This window comes from Mesoplodon densirostris, chromosome 3, assembly GCF_025265405.1.
Source record: "Mesoplodon densirostris isolate mMesDen1 chromosome 3, mMesDen1 primary haplotype, whole genome shotgun sequence".
NCBI classification, from domain to species: Eukaryota; Metazoa; Chordata; class Mammalia; order Artiodactyla; family Ziphiidae; genus Mesoplodon; species Mesoplodon densirostris.
The window spans coordinates 113,004,842-113,027,668 of NC_082663.1; the positions used below are offsets into that span (position 1 = coordinate 113,004,842).

At 42.2% G+C, this 22,827-nt stretch overlaps 1 protein-coding gene and 1 pseudogene across 1 annotated transcript in view; one reads left to right on the top strand and one right to left on the bottom strand.

Annotated features, from left to right (window-relative positions):
- The first annotated feature begins 1,948 nt into the window (after positions 1 to 1,948).
- Positions 1,949 to 22,827, top strand: part of HSPA4 (heat shock protein family A (Hsp70) member 4) — a 42,870-nt gene continuing 21,991 nt past the window's right edge. The window contains exons 1-5 of the mRNA XM_060093353.1: positions 1,949 to 2,326; positions 12,637 to 12,694; positions 14,941 to 15,081; positions 16,941 to 17,063; positions 22,500 to 22,599. Of these exons, the coding sequence (XP_059949336.1) occupies positions 2,220 to 2,326; positions 12,637 to 12,694; positions 14,941 to 15,081; positions 16,941 to 17,063; positions 22,500 to 22,599 (529 nt within the window). The 5' untranslated portion in view covers positions 1,949 to 2,219. The remainder of the gene's footprint in view (positions 2,327 to 12,636; positions 12,695 to 14,940; positions 15,082 to 16,940; positions 17,064 to 22,499; positions 22,600 to 22,827) is intronic.
- LOC132485820 (transmembrane protein 203-like) lies at positions 21,279 to 21,956 on the bottom strand (annotated as a pseudogene).

The window sequence follows — 22,827 nt, forward strand, 5'->3', positions numbered from 1 at the left end:
CTGTACCCATTAAACAGTAACTCTCCAATCCCTACCAGCCAGCCCCTAGTGACCACTATTCTATTTTCTGTTTCTATGAATTTGCCTATTCTAGGCGCCTTGTGTAAATGGAATTAGTCAATATTTGTTTTTTTTGTGTCTAGTTTCTTTGACTTAGCATGATGTTTTCAAGGTTCATCCATGTTGCATCGTGTTAGAATTTTGTTCCTTTTTAGGCTGCATAATATCCCATCATAGGTATATACCACATCTTTTTTTTTTTTTTTTTTTTTTTTGCGGTATGCGGGCCTCTCACTGTTGTGGCCTCCCCCGTTGCGGAGCACAGGCTCCGGACGCGCAGGCTCAGCGGCCATGGCTCACGGGCCCAGCCGCTCCGCGGCATATGGGATCCTCCCAGACCGGGGCACGAACCCGTATTCCCTGCATCGGCAGGCGGACTCTCAACCACTTGCGCCACCAGGGAGGCCCTATACCACATCTTAAAAACACATTCATGCATCAGCGGACATTTGGGCTGTTTCCACCTTTTGGCTATTGTGAATAATGCTGTGAATATGGGTGTACAAGCATCTGTTTGTCCTTGTTCTCTTTTTCAAAGGCTTTTTCTTCCTGGCTTCACACCTCCTATTACAGCCTCAGGGAGCACTCAGTGCTTGTTTTTGAAGACAGAAACAAGTTTGATTTAGCCAAAATGTGAGAACTGTGTGGTGATTAGCAAGTTTAAAGGCATCCAACGTGGGCTTTGGGCATTGCTCCTGGAGACAGAGGTTCCTTCTTAGGCAGCAGGTGTGAAATAAAATTCATATTTTATGGCAAGACTAGAAAAATTTAAACAAAAAATTTTCTCTGCCCTTTCCCCCTCCGCTCCCCCATTATGTGTGGACCAAACTTGCCACCAGGTACTGGGACCCTATTTACCTGTCTAGCTACTCTTGTACTGGATTCAGGTTTTGTGGGGTTGAAGCTTATACAATGCTTAAGTATTTACAAAGTAAATACTTAGAATAAGACATCACATCAAATTACTGGAGACACGGAGATTCAGATTCCTTGTCTTCTGAGATATCTTTAAGCAATTTATTAGAAATGCTCATTACAAAGAGTTGCTTCCCGATTGACAGCTGGCTTCCCCTCCACAACTGGAAGCCACCGTAACTCTCAGCAACTCCTTGCTCTCCCAGGTGCCCATGCAAGTGAGGGGTCCTGATGATTCGCTAGCTTCATTTCATCCTGCCACTTACCGGCTGGTCTGAACGTACCTAGGAGCATGTCATCTACCTCAGTGTCTCTTGCATCCAGCTCAAGATATGCGCTTAGAATGGGTTGGGGATTGAAAGGCTTAAGTGCGTAGGCTCCTCAGTCTGACCTAAGGACAGGAGTGGTTTAGAAAACGGTGCGACGAGGCTGAACGAAAAAAACAAGGCGGTGGGCTTGAGGGTGGAGTCCTCCCCTCCGCCGCAGAGGGCGCTGTCTTTGACTTCGACAGAGTCTTACCTAAGACTGCCGAAGGCCGCGTTCCAACGGCGGCCTTCTCTACCCACCAACCTACCCCAAGGAGAGCAGATGAGAGACGCCTCTGGACTTTGAAGATTAGTTTGTGCTCCCATTTCCCAACACAAGGTGTGGCGTAGGAGGTGCCACAAGCGGAAGTAGGACAAAAGCGCTTCCTCAGTATTTTGCCTCAAACCGGCTGTCCTACTTTCTTCTGGAAGGGGAGGTGCTCCACTGCTCTTTGCCGCCGCACTTAGCGCGGCGGCGAGGTCAGTGTACAGGCTCAACGGCCAACTCCGCCTCCCAGCTGTCTTTCGGCGGCCCTGCCCCTTCCCAGGTTTTTGGGCCTGGGAGTGACGTACACTTTTACGTAACTGGGGGGCGGGGCCTCAGGAAGAAAAGCGGATGAGCCGGAGTCTCGCGAGAACATTCCCTCTCAGTTCTCGCGCTGCTTCTTTACTCTCGTAGCGACGAGACCTTTCGAGATCTTCTCCGCCCCCGCTACCGGCGCCCAGGCTGCGGCCGCTGAGCCGGAGCCGGCCTGGGTAGTGTCCTCTGCTGCGGCCCTCCTTCCAAGAACCTAGGCGCTTGCGTGGCCCTCCGCACGTCTCCCACTAGCCCCAGTTCCCTGTCCCACGCGGCCCGCTTTACGCGCGCCAGCCCCGCCGGGGTCCGTGTCTTGTCTTGCTGGCCGGACCCGGGCTCGAGCCTGAGCTGTAGCCGGCGCCATGTCGGTGGTGGGCATAGATCTGGGGTTCCAGAGCTGCTACGTCGCTGTAGCCCGCGCCGGCGGCATCGAAACGATCGCTAATGAATACAGCGACCGCTGCACGCCGTGAGTGTGGGCCAGGGTAGCCGCGTGCGCTGGAGGTGGGGGTGGGGTGGGGAGGTAGCCCTTGCTCCGGTCTGTGACCCTCGCGGCTTGGGGAACGCGGGCTGGGTAGTCACCTCCGTTCCGAGCCGAGGCTCCGGTGGGTGGTGGACCCCCACTGCGTTTTAGGTCACTAGGGGCCGCGACCTCCCGTGTGGGTCTGCGCCAGGGGCGAGGCCTTTTTTCTGTGGCCCGCCGGCCGAGCGAGGTCTCCGAGTGGGTACTTGGACCAGCGGAGGCTGTGGGTAGGAGCTGGAGGGAAGGCAGGCCCGGGATGTGGGATGGACCGAGATTCTCTTTTAGAGGGCACATAATAGGCCCAGGGCGTACTGACGTCTCTTCAGCCCAGCTCAGAGTTGGGAGCTTTGCACACAGCAGGAGCTTAATAAAAGTTTAATTGAACAGGTCTGGCGTCTGCCGGCAGGCGGTAAGACAGTGCAGAGGCCGGAGTCCCACGTGAGTGGGGGGTGGGGTGGCGCCCGGAAGAGAGGGAGTCGCAGCACCGGAGATCTCCAGATAGGATTGGCACGGAAAGATATCAGAAAAGGATTTAATAAAATCGATACCTTTGCATTCGCTTTGGTTTTTCACGTCGCTTCAGTATATTGGACTGAATGTTGGGTCATTCTCTGCTGTCATTCTTTGCGCACCTATCCCTAACAGCGTTCCGCTTTCACGGTAATACATTCCAACCAGGGTGTTGGCTGCGATTGTTAATGAATGACTCAGGGGCTCACTTTGACTTTTAGAACCTATGGTAAGTTATGGAGCCAGTATAGACACAGCGCTAAGAAATCATGACTCACCCAGGTCTTTCCTTGGATAGGGTAAGAGTCTTTGTACATAGAGACACCTTTCAATCCATTGTCCTCCTCTGGGACAGAATCTTTTAAGAAGTTTCTGTTATTTGCTAGGTTCTCATTGTGTCTCATTAAGGGCCTCTGTTTTAAGGCTCGTTTTTCACCCTACCTTTTGTTACACTTCTTCAGCAATTTCTGGCCAACTCGATTGCTCCCTAACAGACTGATCTTTGCTACCCAGAAGGCTGACAACATTTCCCTTAAACTTATCAAATTTCTATCCCTTATTTTAGACGTAACCCATGTGCTTCCCCCAAAACGCATCCCAGATCCAAAACCACAGTTTGATATTCCTTTCTCAATTTTATTTATAGTTTTTAACTAATGAGATATAATTCACATACCATACAGTTAACCCTTTTAAAGTGTACAGTTTTTAGTGTAGACACAAAACTGTGCAACCATCAACACAATTTTAAAACATTTTCATCATCCCACAAGAGAAACCCTGTACTCATTAGCAGTCACAGCCCAATCCCCAACCCCCCCATCTTCATAGTTTTTAACAGTGGGTCTAATTTGTATTTCCAGGGAAGTGTATTGTACAATGAAGTTTTTAAGTATTTAAGCATTAATTTCCTATTTGTTATTTTCCTCTCTGGATCCTAGTTTGCTTCATCTGTAGAGATAGTTTTCCTCAAGAAATTAAGAGGGCTAGAGCACTGAGTTAGGCATGTAACTTTTTGGTCTTTTCCCAGCTAGAATTAAACATACTTTAGTTCCAAAGTTAAGAGAATTCCAAATATTGGAATGAAGTGTTCCTGTCCTTTCTTTTAGGCTCTTATGCCCCCTTTTCTCCTTTAGACAAATAGTAACTACAACAGTTTTACCATGAATCTCATTATTTGGAACTGAAAGAGTTGTTTCAGAAAAGAATGTAATCTTCCCAGATCACAGTTAAGTTTGTCCCAAAGACTATTTGATGGGTGACCAGATACACCATGTAATTGTGATAAGAATATCTGTTTACTTAAAAGTAATTTTCCTTACATGTTCCTATATTTCCCGGGAACTTAGAGGGATGCCATACATTCAAGTAGTTTTTGAACTATGATCTCGATGAGCTTAGGTTTCTGTGTGGAGTCTTTGGCTAAGTAGAACATGTTGGGCAGAAAGGTTGATTTTTTTTTTTTAAGTAGTGATTATGGAAGAATGGATTTATATCTCAGAGGTACACAGGGAGTGTGACATAGGTTTGTTTTAGTATGAGAGTGGAATGAGATGCAGGTTCTGGAGGGTTGGGTATGGTGAAAGTAACTCATTTAAAATTGTGGGTGCAACAGGATTTGAATTCCATTTTTTTTTGTTTATTTTGAAAGATCTTTTTTATTTGGGGAAAGTAGTATTTTTTTTATTAGTTTCTGCTTTATAACAAAGTGAATCAGTCATACATATACATCTGTTCCCACATCCCCTCCCTCATGCTGAATTCCATTTTTGAGGAGCCAGTTGAGTCTTAACTAGAAGAGACCCTTGCTTTCCCACCAAATTCAGGCTTCCTTTCATTTTAGCAGATAATGAGTGCTTCTAATATGCCAGCTGTTGTGCTAAGCACTGAAGGTACTCTGATAAACAAGTAAGATCCTGCCATCATGGACATGGCTAGTGGAGAAAACCAGATGCTAAACAAATATGTAATTACTGACTGTGGTAAAGGCCCAGATGGGAAAGTACGGAAAACAATGACGGGGACCTAATTTAAATTGGATATGGGGTGGTGATGGAAGGTGCTTCTTAAAGAAGTGTCATTTAAGATGAAACGCAGAGGATGAGTAGGGTTTTACCATGGAGGTTCGTGGTGGGAGCGAGGAAGAGTTGTTCCAGGCAGGAGGAATAGCAAGTGAGGAAGAACTGAGGCACACTTGACAGACTGAGAGGATTATAGCCACTTGAAAAAATGCTGTGAATTGAATCTGCAGAGAAGTTAGGCAAGACAGGTTAGATTATGGCAGGGCTTTGTAAATCATGTTAAAGATTTTAATCTAGGTGCTGTGGGCGGTGATCCAATTGATATTTTAAAGATGTGATTGGCTTTTTTGTGGAGAACGGATTTATTTGAGAAGGGCAAGAGAAGAAGCTGGATGATGCTTAGGAGGATATTGCAATCATTTGGTCCACGTGGGAGTTCATGTTGCTCTTCACTGGTGTGGAAGCATGGGAGAAAAGTGTGGGCAGCTTAGAGATAAACTTTGGAGTTTCAAATTATGCGTTTCGTGTTGATATTTCATGACCATAGGCTTTGGAATAAGATGGAAAGCCTATTTTTATATTTAGTTGGATTATTACAGTAGAAAGAGTACAACCTTAAAGCTTTGGAATAAAAATGTTAACGGACTGCCAAACATTACAGGAGTTAGTTGGGCTGTACTGTACAAAATTGATAGGGTAGAGATGAGTTACCTAAGAAGATAATTCTGTGTATGAATAGTTTATTTTATCATTTTCATGGACTTAGTTCCTCATAAAACAGTATATTAGGAATTTGAAGAGATGAAATAGTCTGTTAATAACTGCCCTTGAGAGCAAAAGCTGAAAGTAAGGTGGGTTCTGGCTAACTGGCAGATTAATATCTGAAACCTTATTTGTGCAAGAAAAGTGTTTCTCTATGGAGTGAATATCTTTACACGTTGTAGATCTAAGTAGAGCGTCAGGATGACTGGATCTTTTGGGTTCAGTGAATAGGAAAGTTGATTGGTTAACTAAAGCTTCAGATTGCTAACACTTCACCTGTCTAATTGAGGTTATCAAAGTAGTTTCTTAGACTCATTTAAGAACTAAAATACAACTTTGTATATAGAATTGGTAGGTGTAATCTACAGGAACTTTATGTCATCAGGTTCTAAATTGGGTTTCCTAAATTAAAACTTTTTCTGACTTAATAAAATACTTGTTTGCTTTAACAACAAGAACAAAAATAAAATTGTTTCCTCTCTAATTATTTGCTGTTCGCTGTCTATCCTTGCATAACTTTTTCTAGACTTCTACAAATATACGTGGGGGTGTGTGTGCCCATATAAACAAATAGGATCATACTATATTTTGTAACTATTTTCTTTCACTTATATTTTAGACATCTTTCAGAGTCAGGAAATATGAATTTACCTCCTTAAATACATAGTAGTCCATATTATGGCTTTAACATGCTTTCCTCAGATGTTCAGGTTGTTTCTAAATTTTTGCAATTAGAAATAGTCTTCAACAAGTCTTTTATATTTATGTTTACATGTTAATACTTTTATTTTTGTTGGATAGATTTCAAGATGTGAAATTGGTGAAAGGATATATATGCTTAAAATTTCAGTACCTATTGCCAGAATACTTTACAAAAATTTAAGGGATTAATTTACACCAGGAACGTAAGTGATTTCTCTGTTTCACTGGGGTTTGTGAGGATTATGAGTTAAAATTATATAAAATATTTAGCATAATGCCTGTTACATAGTAAATACTGCCCAATTATTTGCTCATATTGCTATTACTACCTTTTTGTATTTTTTATTCTCTTTATTTTTTTTTTTTTATTATTATTTTTTTCTTTTTTGCGGTATGCGGGCCTCTCACTGTTGTGGCCTCTCCCGTTGCGGAGCACAGGCTCCGGACGCTCAGGCCCAGCGGCCATGGCTCACGGGCCCAGCCGCTCCGCGGCATATGGGATCCTCCCAGACCGGGGCACGAACCCGCATCCCCTGCATCGGCAGGCGGACTCTCAACCACTGCGCCACCAGGGAGGCCCCTATTCTCTTTATTAATGGACCATATACTGGGACAGTAAAATGAAATCTATGGAAGTTTGCCTTTAGGGGTTATCAAATATGTAGCTTTTAATGTGTAAATCTTATTGACTCGAGTTTGTGGTTCTTAAGGAATTGCATATCTTGCTAGTATGAGTTGTTTGATCTGTTCGATATCACCTGTTTTGGGTATTTTCTCGTTCTGGGCTAAGGCAGTGACCATGGGGTACTCTGATTAACCTAATAACCATTTCCATGCCAGTTTTGCCTGCTTCTCTTATTTGATAGTCTAAATACTATTGTAGGTTCTCTGAAAACCTCCTATTCTTATATTGTTTAAGAAATTGAATTAGAGTAAGAGCTGTCTGAATATCCTGAGAGTGGTCCTACACACACTTATAAACATGAAACTGTACCTTTTCAGGATCTGTGCTGGTTGCAGCTGTTCGTAACATCCTATCAGAATACGCATAAATGTTTGGTCAGTGGTATCTTTTACCCAGGAAAGAGAACAACGGCTATTCTCTGGTTTAAAAAGATGATTATTTCTAGGACTTAAAGATTAGAACAGAGAAGTCTTGAACTTGATTTAAATTAACTTTGTGTAATGTCAGCCTGTAATTTGGAATGGAGGAAAGGTAGTATCAGTCAAGTAGCAAGTGTCTTGAGTACTGCTGTTTTTAGCAGCATTAACTTGGCCTTGTGTACAGTATAGAGGAAGTGTAAGATAGAGTCCTGCTGTGGAGATATAATCATTCTAGTTGGAAATATGAATGACGTAAAGCAACAGTAAATAGAATAAGAATAGAGAGTACAATTATGGGCAAGGTTATTAAATATAGACCTTAATTGTACAAGTTCAGAGGACAAGTCACATCTGTGGGGGATGGAGTGATAAGGAAAGGCAGGAGTGGGACTTGAGCAAACAGGATTAGAATACATGAAGAAAGGATTGGGACAGTCTTCGTGAAGGTATAGAAGTAGGAATAAATCTAGAGGGTTTGGTAGGCAGTACAAAAGTATGTATGGGGACTTCCCTGGTGGTCCAGTGGTAAAGAGTCTGCCTTCCAGTGCAGGGGTTGCGGGTTCGATCCCTGGTCATGGAACTAAGATCCCACGTGCAGTGGGGCAACTAAGCCCACGTGCCACAACTACTGAGCTTGGGCGCCTCAACGACAGAGCCTGCGTGCTGCAAACTACAGAGCCCACGTGCTCTGGAACCTGCGTGCTGCAACTAGAGAGAAGCCTGCGTGCTGCAAGGAGGATGCAGCCAAAAAAAAAAAAAGTTAAAAAAAAAAGTATGTATGTGTGGGACTTGGAGTTTGATAGTCCTGATTTTGAATCCTGAACTCTAGTACTAGTTATGTTTCTGGGCACATTTACTTGCCTTTATTCAGTTCTTCATTTACAAAATTGGGTCAGTAATAGTTCTTGTCTCAGAGTATTTGGGAGAATCAAGTGTAGAGTGCTTAGCACACTGCCTGGCATATGAAGGCTCAAAAATGAAAGCCGTGGGACAAGGGCGCTTGACCTGCTTGGATGAAAGAGAGGCTTCCTGCCATAGATAGGGATTGCATGCAGGCTATGTGAAATTTTGGAATTTCCTGGTGAGTGGAAAATAGTATCAATACGTATTTCCTTTAAATATCTTGTTCCCTGTCCAAATCCTGACAGAATCATTCAGACACTGAAGATTTTTTAGAGTGTTTGTTGAGGAGAAACAAACTTAATGGGGGTATTTAGCTTCCCTTTTTAAAAGAATTACTTAATTTATTAGGATTGCATAGCAGTATTTACCTAAATAGTAATGGCCATCTCTGGTGGGAGGGTGTTGGTTGTGGAGTTACTGATAATCCCTATTTTCTTTTTTATACTTTTCTAATTTTCTACAATGAGCTTGCACTGGAAAGCACTGAATAGGTTCTAGCGTTGGCCCTAAAATTTGACGTAATCTTTTTGGGCCTTTTTCACATTTAAATATTAGATTTTTTTATGTAAGCTTTTACTTTAAAAACCCCTTCAATTTCTGCTGTTTAACATATCTACCCTCTTTCAGTTGTCCTTTTTTTTTTTTTTTTTTTTTGCGGTACACGGGCCTCTCACTGCTGCGGCCTCTCCGGTTGCCGAGCACGAGCTCCGGACGCGCAGGCTCAGCGGCCATGGCTCACAGGCCCAGCCGCTCCGTGGCATGCGGGATCTTCCCGGACCCGGGCACGAACCCGTGTCCCCTTCATCGGCAGGCGGACTCTCAACCTCTGTGCCACCAGGGAAGCCCTCAGTTGTCCTTTTGAAAAGGAAATGGTAGGACTTTTTATTCCTCACGATTTTAAAGATGGCTGAGTGGGTTTTAGTGGATAGTTTGAGAAGGTGAAGCACAATTTTCATAGCAAACTAGTTGGTATATTTTTGGTTTGTTCTTGTTTTGTTTTGTTTTGTTTTGTTTTTCTGTCTGTGCCATGTCTTGCAGGATCTCAGTTCCCCAACCAGGGATTAGACCCAGGCTATGGCAGTGAAAGCCCAGAATCCTAACCACTAGGCCACCAGGGAACTCCCTAGTTGGTATATTTTTTTGTATGAAACTCAGACCAGGGTTTCATTGGAGGTTTAGTAATATATAATGTTATTTATGATATGCCAGTCTCTGATAAATGTCCTTTAAAAGTGGATCAACAAATTTAATCCTTATAGCAACCATATTAGGTAGATGTGGTAATTTCCCCCATTTTAGAGATGAGCAAATTGAATTTCAGAGCAGTTAATTAACAGGTCACACAGCTAGAAAGGTAGAGAAGGTATTCAGACAGACCCATACTGTCTAATTCTAGAGCCTGAGCTCTTTTTACTGTACATGCATTCAACTCAGTCAAATTGACCATAAAGTGGAAAAGCTAAGGATTCCTTTCTTTAATGTACTAGTTGGCTTGTTATAGAACTTTTTTTAGAATGTAAGAATTATGTAATAATATATTAATGGTTTTCTATAACATGATAAGAAAAGTGTGAATTCTGCCCGTACTTTGCAAGAGTTATGCCTTGTTTGAGGTGTACTTGCTATATTATGTGGTAAAGATTGATGTTCTATTAGTGACATTTGATTGCTTTGTAAGAAGTTGGGAACTGTTTGTAGTGTGTGCATATATAGACGAATAAAAGATGAATAATTTGAACTGAGACAAACTTTTAGTTAGCTTTTCAAGATATACGAACCATTTCCTATCACTTCTAAGGCAGATGTAGATTTTAAGAGTAAGTAAAAATGTTAACTGACTTCAAAGAGAATATTACCTAGAGCAGCTCTGTACGGTAGAACATTGTGTGATGATGGAAATGTTCTGCATTCACATTGCCCAAAGTCCAGTAAGTTTTAAGCCAAGTCTAATAAGTTTTAAGAGGTAGAAACAATTTTTACTTGAGAGGGATTGGGAAGGCATCACGAATGCGTGATATCTCTGGAGAATGAGTGAGATTTAGAAGGACCAGGGCATTTCAGGTGGCAAAAGTGGTAGAGCAAAGCAGGAGGATTGGAAGACTGTTTGACTTGTGTTGGGGCACTGTGTGCTTGAGATTGCACCTGGAAAATGGGGGTGGGGTTGGGATTGTGAGAGGCCTTAGGTTCTGCATTAAGGAATCTGGACCCTATTTGCTGATAATGTTTTTGTTTGGAAGGTAATTAGAAGCAAGATAGATTCAGAATTACCAAGGTAGAATAGGAAATTAACCCCTCAACGGACATACAATAAAGTCGGGAACATTAATTTTTTCATTCTTAGAGCTAGTATTGTTTTGAGGAGATGAAGGCTTGAAAACAGGGCTGCAGGAAATAATGGAAGATAAATAATGTTGGCTTTTAGTTATGTTGGGATTGAGGTATTGGTGGGATGCATCTTAGAAATTCAGATGTGGTGGCTTTTAGAAAAATGTAGGTTTGCATGCATAGGCTAGAAGGAGTGGACAGGGTGAATGGAGTAGGTAACAGTACGGTGGGCAATTTCCTAAAGGGCTGTATGCGCTGTAATAGGGGAGACATTTAAGTGGTGCTCAGGAATTTTTTTTTTTAGGTGATAGGTGGTATATTTGCAGAAAGGCTGAGCTTGATACCTGTGCTCTAGAGGGGCTACCCCCCAGCATGTTCTAGGCCCATAGAGCTTAGGGTTCATAGGAAATCTGATGAAATCCCAGGCTGTGTCATATTGATTCAGGGCATAGTTGCTTGTAACTGCTCTGGGAGATTGGCTCACAGGGATTCTTGCACCATTGGTTGTAAAGGGCCACTGAGGCAGAGAGGCTGAGCATTCTGCCAGTTTGTACAGGGCTGGTAAGGTTATCTAAGTAAAACAGTTCTACTTAATTAATAGGTCATCTAATGTGGTCAGATTTGGACCAAGGCAGTATGGCTGCAGAGCTCTTATTCTTACTCATTCCACTAAATTCGAAGAATTAGGGGTCCAGGGAGGATAGAGAGAGGGTCAAAGCTAGCTAGAGTGTAAAGTGTGGAGAAACGATCTATAGTCCTGACTCCCATTGCTTTCACATTGTATGACTCTGGAAAAATTTACTTATTAATACCTTTTTGGACTCAGTTTCCTCTCCTATAAAGTGGGAATAAGATAGGGTGCTTATGAGGATTAAATGAGATGGTGCATATAGGCAATTTATGCAGTCATTATTATTAAGTAGGAGGAAGAGAAGGCTTTACTAACCTGAGGGAGAAATGGACTCTGGGAAGAGGTTTGTCTTTTGGATTTTTTGGGGGTGGCATGGGTGAATTTGATCTTACTTTAGCTTGAGAGAAATCAGCTACTGGAAAGGGAGGTGACAAATATATGCAAGGTTCCAGAGTGAAAAACAGGGGGAAGCATAGAGGCCATGATAGCAAAAACATCAACTCCAAAATAACTGACTTTTTAAGCTTAAACACAGTGTTTTAAAGTGTTTATACCTTTAAGCAAGTTTCAATTTTGCTTTCTAAAATAAGCAGCATATACATCAAACCAGCAGGCAGTGTATGAATTGATTTGGAAGAATGTGTTCTGAAGTGGGAATGAAGTTCCTTGTCAGAAATTGAGTCTTTAAAAAAAAAAAAGAAATTGAGTCCTTGGAAACTAGTTCTAGAAAAATAACTTTTTACGTATTCAATATTTACAATAGGACAAGAGTTGTTTTCAGGGTTTATAGACTATTCTCTTGGTGAAGTTATGAGCTATTCTAAACACAAAGAACATTTTATTGATGTATTGATATGAAGGTATACTATTTTATATTGGACTTTTGAACACCAGACTTGAAGAATTAGAGGATAGTGGAGACTGGTTAGTCCACCTCTCTCCAGTATTTCAGACAGATGGTCATACCAAACTTGTACTTCAACATCTAAGTGATGAACTCTCATTATTCTAAGAAGCAGCGCATTCCATGGACAGTTTACTCAGTAGAAAGGTCAAAATCATAGACTTACTGTGTGCAGTTAAAAAAAATAGGGCTTTTCGGCTAAGCAGATTTTTTTTGCTGTGCTGTGAGGCTTGTGGGATCTTAGTTCCCTAAACAGGGATCGAACCTTCCCCCCCTTGCAGTGGGAGCGCGGAGTCTTAACCACTGGACCGCCAGGGAAGTCCTTGCCTGCTTTGGTTTTGGATGTAATAATTACAGTAAGGTTTGATGCTTAAATGTTTGTTTTGTCTTCTAGGGCTTGCATTTCTTTTGGTCCTAAGAATCGTTCAATTGGAGCAGCAGCTAAAAGCCAGGTAGAATTTTGTTTTTGCCTAAAGTGACTTTTTTCTGTGGTTTGTCCATCCTTCCCATTCAGCAAGTATTTCAGTGCCCATTATGTGCCCAACACTGGGAGCCCCTGGGTGTACAATTGAGAGAGATGAACCTGATCCTTCTTATGTACTTGAGTGAGAAGCAAATAGCTTTTTAAAATAGCATGAACATATATAATCTGTTTAATGCAAAGTGCTAGGATGTTTGCTTGTTCCTGGGTATTTTATTTTATTTAATTGATTAATTTATTTTTTTGCGGTATGTGGGCCTCTCACTGTTGTGGCCTCTCCCATTCTGGAGTGCAGGCTCCAGACGCGCAGGCTCAGCGGCCATGGCCCACTGGCCCAGCTGCTCCGCGGTATGTGGGATCCTCCCGGACCGGGGCACGAACCCGTGTCCCCTGCATCGGCAGGCGGACCCTCAACCACTGTGCCACCAGGGAAGCCCTTTCCTGGGTATTTTAAATGCTCATTAAAGTGTCTTGTTCTGTCTTCATCTTACTCATATTTAAGGTCAGTGTTGATCAAGGTTCTCAAGGAAGGAAAACATACTTGTAGAAGCACACTTATCATTAGTTTACTTTTAAACCAGGAACCTGACATATTTGCTGGTTCCTCTGTAACCAGAGCAGCAGAACCTGAAGAGTTCTATTTTCCTGAGTGGATGGGGTTGCTATAAAATTAAGGAGTTGCATGTTAGATTTTTTTTTTTTTTTTGAGGTACGCGGGCCTCTCACTGTTGTGGCCTCTCCCGTTGCAGAGCCCAGGCTCTGGACGCGCAGGCTCAGCGGCCATGGCTCATGGGCCCAGCCGCTCCGCATCATGTGGGATCTTCCCGGACGGGGTCACGAACCCTTGTCCCCTGCATCGCCAGGCGGACTCTAAACCACTGCGCCACCAGGGAAGCCCTATTAGATGTTTTAATAGTTCAATCTGGAGCAATGTATAGAATGAATAACTGTCTCTTTTTCTGGACCAGGCAGCGCCTAAGATTTATAAGCCCAAGAAAACGGTGCTTGGCCAATTTAATTAAATAGGGTGTTTTATAATCTCATTTTCAGAAAGTTCAAGATGTTTTAGGAGGCAGTAGATAGCAAGTACAGAGCTGTTTTGAAACGTCTTTCCTTCTGAAAGTCCAGTGAATTCTTCCTGTTTTTAAACTCGCTTTCATTATTGAGAATAGTTATTGTACTAAACTGGCTGCCTAGTTCTAGGTTGACATAGTTACTGTGATACTGAGTTTCTACTTGGCAGCTTACTGAAACAGGGCCTGACTTTGGAGCCCTCATATTGTTTTACAAAAGAACTTCTGTTTGCGCCTTTTGACATTCCTGATGCAGAGGAGCTCTGCTGTTTTTCCTTGGGACTTGTACTTCTGCATTGGGAAGAGGAGCCTATAAGTCTTAAGCAGAAGTTCATTCTTAAATATTTTGAATGTCCTTTGCCAACATTTTTTCCCATAAATTATAATACTTTATTCTAGAGAAATTAGAAAATATAGATGTAAAAATGTAAGGAATTTGGAAGTTAGCATACTACCATTATCCAAAAATCACTGTTAATATCTTAATGTGTAACCTTTTGTACTCTTTCTAAGCATATAAATGTTTTTCTCCCCACCCCAAGAAAGTGACATCATATCATATAGATACTTGTCTCCAGACTTCTAAAATAATCTTAACCATTGTATGGATATGCCATAATTTATTAACCCATTCCCCTGTCATTTACCCTCTAGGCTCTTTGCAGTTTTCTGCTGTGATAAATAATGCTCTATCAGTTTATTTGCATTATCTTTGTGTCATCTTTTTTTCCTTTATGGTAAGTTTTCTTCACTAGAATAACTGAATTGATACATACTGCCAGATTGGCCCCTGGAAAGTTCGAATCACAAACTACGGGTAATTTTTAAAAGATAAAAATTATTTTATGTAAATGTTTGTTAGAAGTTTAAGAACAGAGAATACTTTTATAAGGGTAATGACCTGTCTTCATGAGGAAGTAAGGCAATCTGGGCTCTGGTCCTAGCCCTGCATGTGACCTGTACAGGTCCCTCACTCCTCACTTCACAAGCTAGCATGCATCGTTCAGAAAGGTTTAGTTCTGAAGAAAACTAACTCAGAAGGAAAATGATTCTAATTTAATCCTGAGATTGTTGAATTTTTTTTTCCCATAATTTAATTGCTATCAGTCTTTCCACTCTTTGACTCTGATACACTTTTTCTTAGGTAATTTCCAATGCAAAGAACACAGTCCAAGGATTTAAAAGATTCCATGGCCGAGCATTCTCTGATCCGTTTGTGGAGGCAGAAAAATCTAAACTTGCATATGATATTGTGCAGTTGCCCACTGGGTTAACAGGTATAAAGGTAAGATTTTCAAGATAATACCTTAATGATTGAAATACAGTTTATGTTATCAGGTCATTGTATATTATACCATTCTACTTTCAAGTTGTAATGATAATGGGGACAAATGCTTTGGAAAGTCTTTTGGTAGTAAAGACCATTGACATCTTTTGAATAATCTGGATTTTATTTGGGAGCCATAGGTGGCACTGTTAATAGGGGTTGGACAGATAGGTAGTAATGATGTGAAGTTAACTGCCATTGCTACTTGTCTTGCTGACTAATGCAGCAGTCTTGCTGGTGTGACTTTAGTGAATGACTTCCGGAAGAGCAGGCAAAGAAATCAACACTTTAAAGTCACTGCCAGATATGTGGTCATACTCTTGACAGTAGGATTGGAAAGGTGTTGTTCTTTTGGGGAAAAGGGAGTTTAGTCCTTGCTATCTCTGCAACATCTAGGAGAGTCTCTTTGTGAAGCATGCAGTGAACTGATCATACAAAAAAGATTAGAGGCTGAGGGATGGGTACGGTGAACACATCTGTCTCTCTTGCACTCAGGTGGTAAGAGGAATCCAGAAGGGTTTTTGAGCTTTTCAGGCAACTGAGTTTAGAGAGGGGAAATGTGGTGTTTGAGACACCCCATCTGGAGAAATAAGGATCATGGGAACAGGTTCACAATCCAAGAGATGATGAGAATTGTGGAGAAAAGGTAGTTAATTGTGCTATTGTAGCTGAGAATTCAGTTGAATTTGGAAGTGAAGAATTTTGATAACTGAAAAATGATCACTGGATTTACTTATGATATTTTCAGCAATAATTTTAGAACAGTTTGAATGGGCCTACTAATGGATAAATATGGAGTGCAGAGGAGGAAAAAAGGAAAGGGAGCTGAGGAAATGGGGGATACTTACAGTCAAGAAAGAAATAGGATGCATATTGGCAGATTTAGTCAGAAGCGTTACAAGTGCCAAAGGAGAAAGAGACTAGGGAGAAGACCTGGGAACAAGTGGATCCAAGTATGAGCTTGGAGGAATTGATGAAGACTTAATTGAGAGAAGAAGAGGTAGCTTTGAAAGAGGCTGACTGGGAGTGTTATTTTCCCACCTTTATCATGCAATAAAGTGACACACTGTTAAATTCTAAACCAGAATAAATTATGGTTGGACTGGGGAGTGAGAAGGTGGTGTTCAAGTTGAGTTGGAGCAGGAACTAAAAGAAGAAAGTGACATTTTCTGGTCTGGGTTGTACTTGGGGAGTATGGGCATGTGGAATAGGACCTTATCTTACTTAGGCAATCTTCAACATTTAAAGTTTGTAACTGTTGTCACAGTTGCATACCTTTATCCAGGTGTAGGATATCTTGAAGCTTTGTTTGCCGTTTATTCTTTAATTCAACAAGTATTTATTGTGTCAAGTTTGTCCTCCGTGTTGGGGCTATGACAGTGAACAAATCTGACAAAAACCATTGCGTTAGATTGGATCCTAATTAGGACGATGTTCATAAAGTCAACACAGTAAACAAAGTAAAATACACACAGTACATCAGATGGTAAAAAAGTTTCCACCACCAGATCCCTTTATGGAGGGACAGTGTGGGTCATAGTGAGCTATACCAATTTGCTTCTGCCCAGGTAATTGTCTTTAAGTTTTGTTGGTGGTCACAATGTGCCATTTACATAGTGGTCCTCATCTCCAGATATCACGCTTGACAAGCATGTTAAAAAGCTAAAAGTGACCTTCAGGTTATTTTCGCTTCTAAAACTAGCTTTCTTAATTCTTTCCTGAGTTAATGTTCCATTGATGATTTAGAGATTATTCATTTTAGGTTTTTAGGACATGAACAAATATTAAGTTTACATCCTTTTGTTTTTTTATTGCAGGTGAAATACATGGAGGAAGAGCGAAATTTTACCACGGAGCAAGTGACTGCCATGCTTTTGTCCAAACTGAAGGAGACAGCAGAAAGTGTTCTTAAGAAGCCTGTCGTGGACTGTGTTGTTTCGGTGAGTTTGATCCCTACACATTATTGGGGTCTTGCATGAAGAAGCAGAAAGAAGAAAGCTGTTAATTGAAAATAAAATTGCTTTTTGTCTTAGGTGGTAATGGTTATTTTAAGAATTTATCAAACTAGTTCTCATATTCTTGAATATTTTTTTCTGCCCCCTAGTTTTTTTTTTTTTTTTTGCGGTACGCGGGCCTCTCACTGTTGTGGCGTCTCCCATTGCAGAGCACAGGCTCCGGACGCGCAGGCTCAGCGGCCATGGCTCACGGGCCCAGCTGCTCTGCGGCATGTGGGATCTTCCTGGGCCGGGGCACGAACCCGTGTCCCCTGCATCAGCAGGCGGACTCTCAACCACTGCGCCACCAGGGAAGCCCTGCCCCCTAGTTTTTGCTCATGATTCTGTTATTCTGTCTGTTTAAAGGCTTATCTCTGAGCCCACTTCTTCCTGGATTCCTTCTAGCACCTAGCATAGTGCCTGGCACATGGTAGCCACTTGTTTGTTGAATTAGTTGAATACTCTCAATTAGAAATGCTGTTTTTTCCTTCATTTCTATCTCTGTATCTTCACTGTTTTTGTATCCAGCGCTAAAGGCAAGGCAGCAGTAGACTTCATCTTGTCTTTTCCATTTCCCTATTTAGATGGAAGCCTGGCTGTTTGTAGCTTTGTGCTTGTAGTATGGTGAAGTCCATAGGGACTGTTGAAATTTGGGTGGTTGTATTGGCCTTGCCAATGAATCTCATCATTCTGCCATTGTTATCTGATATTTTAGCTCTTTGGCCTCCTTTGCCTTTTTAATTTTTTATTTATTTTTAAAAAATTTTATTGAAGTATAGTTGATTTACAATGTTGTATTAATTTTTCTCTAGAGCAAAGTGATTCAGTTACACATATATATGTTCTTTGCCATTATGGTTTGACACAGGATATTGGATATAGTTCCCTGTGCTGTACAGTAGGACCTTGTTGTTTATTGGCATCTTTTGTCTTCATTTTGGTGCATTGGTTGGCAAAGCAAGGACTGTTAGGTGGCTTATTTCACCTCACAGTTTTTTTTTTTTTTTTTTTTTTTTTTGCGGTACGCGGGCCTCTCACTGTTGTGGCCTCTCCCGTTGCGGAGCACAGGCTCCGGATGTGCAGGCTCAGCAGCCATGGCTCACGGGCCTAACCGCTCCGCGGCACGTGGGATCTTCCCAGACCGGGGCACGAACCCACGTCCCCTGCATCGGCAGGCGGACTCTCAACCACTGCGCCACCAGGGAAGCCCAACCTCACAGTTTTTTGACTGATGGATTCCTTGGTTCTTGGCTATCTAGTAAAGTAGTACTGACATTTGTCAGGAAGAATTGGCTTATGGCTCATAACCCACATTTTGGGGATGCAAAGAATAAGAATGCTACTTCCCTTAAAGAGCTCAGATTCAATACAGGCACTGTATTTCTTAGATGGTTTCTGCCTTCCCCCAGATCTCTGTTGGACTTTGAGATTTGTCCCCATTTCTTCCCATCTACTGCCCTAACTTTGATTCTGAATTTTGCTCCATGTAGAAGTAAAATTTATGTAAAATGGCAAGACTGCCTGAGTGGCTTTTCCAGCTTTTGGGATCAAGTTAAAAGGTGATGAATTAAGTTATGTGTTGGGGGTCCTCAAGAGTTTTGGTGATTTGATAGGAGAATTTACAGGACTCAGAATAAAGCTATATTCACAGCTAAGATTTATTATAGTGAAAGGATGCAAAGCAAAATCAGTAAAGGGGAAAAGTACATGGACAATGTCTGGAGGAAACCAGGTACAAGCTTCCAAGAGTCACCTTCCATTGGAGTCAGACCAGAAGTGCTTAATTCCTCCAGCAGCAAGTTGTGACAGCACATATGAAATGTCATACACCAGCGAAGTTCTGCCTGAGCCTTGGAGTCCAGGATTTCTATTGGAGGTCATTCACATAGGCATGTTATGCCTCGCATGTACCAAAATTCTAGACTTCCAGAAGCAAATTAAGTGTAAAGCATAAACTACATTGTACAAACAGCTTAGGCACAGTGAGCCACTCTTACAATTTAGCGAAAATTTTCTGTTGATTTAGGGAACTACTTATCATTCAAATTCCTAGGTGCAGAAAAGGGCCAACCTTGCCATCGGGCCTAAGGATAGTAGTCTCTGGCCTCTGTGTGAACTATTTTCTGCAGTCTTCTCCGCACAGTCACTGCTCTAGGTTTTGGTACTATGGTATATCTGATTGCTATGTAAATAAGGCCTGGGTGGGTTTTGCTTTATTTATAAATTGATTATTTGTTAAAATATAAGCTTTATTTTTTGGGGAAGGTAATAGTAGCCCTCGTGTTCAAATCAAGTCAAATGTGTAAAAGGGTATATGGGAAGCTTTAGCACATCTGTTACCTAGTAAGTAGATTTTCCTTCCTAGAGGTTACCAGTTTTACCACTTCGTTACAGATCTTTCCAGAGGTTTTTATGTACCCAGGCAAATATGTATAGGTCCTTTTTTACTTTCATTTTTCTTTTAGTATATTTTGGACAATTTACCTTATATATGTTCCATAGCAGTAAAGAGGTGCTTCGTTCCTTTTAGTGGAGCAGTGTCGCAGTTTATGTGGACCATAATCTGTTTAACTAGTCTCTTTTTGTTGGACATCCAGGTTGCTTCCAGATTTTTTTTTTTAATTGCAAGAATACTACAATGAGTAAACTTGAACAAGTATCATTTTGCTCTTATGTGATAAGTTTGTAGGTTATAGGCTAAATTTCTAGAAGTGCAATTGCTGGGACAAAGGATATGTGTATTTTAAACCTTAACAGCTGTTGTTTAATTGCCCTTTAGAGAATTTGTGCTGATTTACACTTGGGCTTGTTTGACCACAGCCTCACCAGCACAGCTTATTGGTGTATTAAATAATTCCGATAAATAATGGTAGCAAAGTGTGTGTGATTTTAATGCTGATATTTTACTCTTTAGGTAAACTAGAACATTTTAAAATTTATGAACCATTTTGTATTTCACTTTTTGTGAAATGTTCCTATCCTTTCCTGATTTTATTTTGAGTGGTATGGTCTTTATTTTGATTTGTAGTTCTTTGAATATTAGGGAGATTAACTCTTTGCTGTTTTATGATGTGAGTTGCAAATATTTTTCCCCATTTGGTTATTAGAATTTTTTAATGAGTCAAATGTATCAACCCCCACCCCCGCCTTTTTCTTTTCTTTTCTTCCCCAGCAAAACAGTCTCTTATTTTTATCTCAGCAGATGTTCTCATTTGGCACCTGACATCAAACCAAAAACCTTAGTTCGGTGGGCTGAGGCCATTTGTAAACTTAGTATTTGTAGGTCTCAATGCCTATGAGCATCAGAGCACCTGCCCTCCCTCTGATCCCTTAGGGATGCCTAAATCTGTCTCAGGTGTGCTAACAGTGCTGGCCACAGGGTGGTAGAAAAGTCGTGGCACTGCCATCTGCTGGGATGGGAACCCAAGCTGCGCCTTGAAAGCAAGTTCTTTTCAGGTCTCCAGATAGGGTCCCAGTTATGCTTATTCAACATACTCTTGTCTGCCTGGGCTGGAATGAAGAAAGGACCATTTTCCCCAGTGGCACAGGGGAGGATTCACAAGCTGGTTTACACTTTTTAGAGCTCAAGCATCTAAGGAAGTCTTGTCTTAGGGGCTGGAGCAGTGCGCTCCCAGGTCGGTGCTGCTACCCAGGGGAAACCCCAAGTCCAGCTTGGCAGCCTTTGCACAATGGGTACTTTCCCAGGATCCATGAAAATATTCAGAGCTCATCAGAACGTTTTACTTATATGCAGTTTACAACTGTCAGAGGAGTTCGGGACTGTTGGGCCTGGGACTCTTATCAGGATCTCATTTTAGGATTAGTTATTCAAAGCATGAAATAAGGGGGAATACTTTTTTTTTTTTTTTTTTTTTTTTTGCCGTACCATGTGGCGTGTGGGACTTCCCCGACCAGGGATCGAACCTGTGCCCCCTGCAGTGGAAGTGCGGAGTCTTAACCACTGGACCACCAGGGAAGTCCAAGAGGGAATACATTTTAAGGATCAAGGCCGCTCTTTGTAGCCCTGCTGAGGCAACTATTTCAGACATGATCAGTACAGAGAAAAGTGGGTACTCAGCAGGGCACAGCTGGCTTTCAGACCCAGACTTCTTCAGTGGTGTGGTTGAAGAGGGACTTCAGCTTGGGCATTCTATCAATAGCTTATCCTCGGCAAGGCTGGTTGACCCAGCAGGTGCAGATCAAGAGCAACTTCAGGAGAATGAAGACCAGAGACTTGATCAGGTCAAAGGAGAGCTCCCGAGTCTGCTCCACCAGCTCCTGGCATAACAACATCTTGAAAATGAACTTGAGGCTAAGAACTCTAAGGACCCAGAAAAGGCTGAGCATGGCCAGCTGCTTCTCTCTGTCCTGGAAGAGATGCACGGAGATGATAGTGGGGAAGTAGGTGCTGAGCCTGTTAGCGGCGAAGAAGGGCACAGACAGGTTTCACCAGAAGAGGCTGGGAGCCAGGCTGTCCGCACGCAGGGTCAGTAGCACAGAGAACACCAACAGGGCCAGCCAGGTGCACGAAGATCTTGAAGGTAGTGAAGGCCAGCCACTGTTGGCGAGAAAAGCATCACGCAGGTTGAGCGAGCCAGGGACAGCCGTACGTCCCACCCACCGGGCTGTGCCTCCAGTCCCCACAGGCCTCACTGATGTCTGCCATTGTTGCTGCCAGGCGAGCGAGAGGCAGCGAGCAGCCCTGCCTGCTGCAGCCTTTGGCCCAGGTGTGCCACTGATCTCCAGGCCCTGGCTTGGGACCCAGCACTGGCCACCGGCGGACTCCCACCTTGACCTGCCGGTTCTTTTGGGTTTTGTGTTATATTTAGAAAATCCCATCTTTTCTTTGATGGTAAAGATTCCCTTTTATTATGGTACTCATGATTTTTAAAAAACATTAAATTTTTGATTTGAAATATATGTTGGTATTAGGTATATAGTAAGGATAGGGCCTCCCTGGTGGCGCAGTGGTTGAGAGTCCGCCTGCCGATGCAGGGGATACGGGTTCGTGCCCCGGTCTGGGAGGATCCCATATGCCGCGGAGCGGCTGGGCCCGTGAGCCATGGCCGCTGGGCCTGCGCGTCCGGAGCCTGTGCTCCGCAACGGGAGAGGCCACAACAGTGAGAGGCCCGCATACTGGAAAAAAAAAAAAAAAAAAAAAAAGGATACAACTTTATTATTTTTTCTGTATGGCTGTCCATTTGTCTCAAGACTACTGAATAGTCCAACTTTCTCCTACTGGTTTGAAATACTTCCTTGATCATATACAGAATAAATTGCTGTAAGTATTTGAGGGCGTTTCTGGATTTTACGGTTGTTTGACAGGTATATTTTAAATGAGGGATCTCCATAATACAGTAAACTTTCAAATTTTTTTTATAGGTTCCTTGTTTCTATACTGATGCAGAAAGACGGTCAGTGATGGATGCAACACAGATTGCTGGTCTCAATTGCCTTCGATTAATGAATGAAACTACTGCAGGTAAGAGACTATTAACTGAAATTTTTGACTTGCTCCATCTTGAAGGTTGTGAAATCTTAAAACCCTAGGGTTTCTTGTTCCCTGTTTTGCTTGGAGCACTTAGCACCTGTGTGTCATAGTATTTTTGGATACTCTGTCACATTCTATGAAGAGCACCTGAGAAGTGCTTTTTCTGTATCCTCATAGCACTTACTTTGGTATTTAATTGCATGCTTGTTTGGAAAGGAA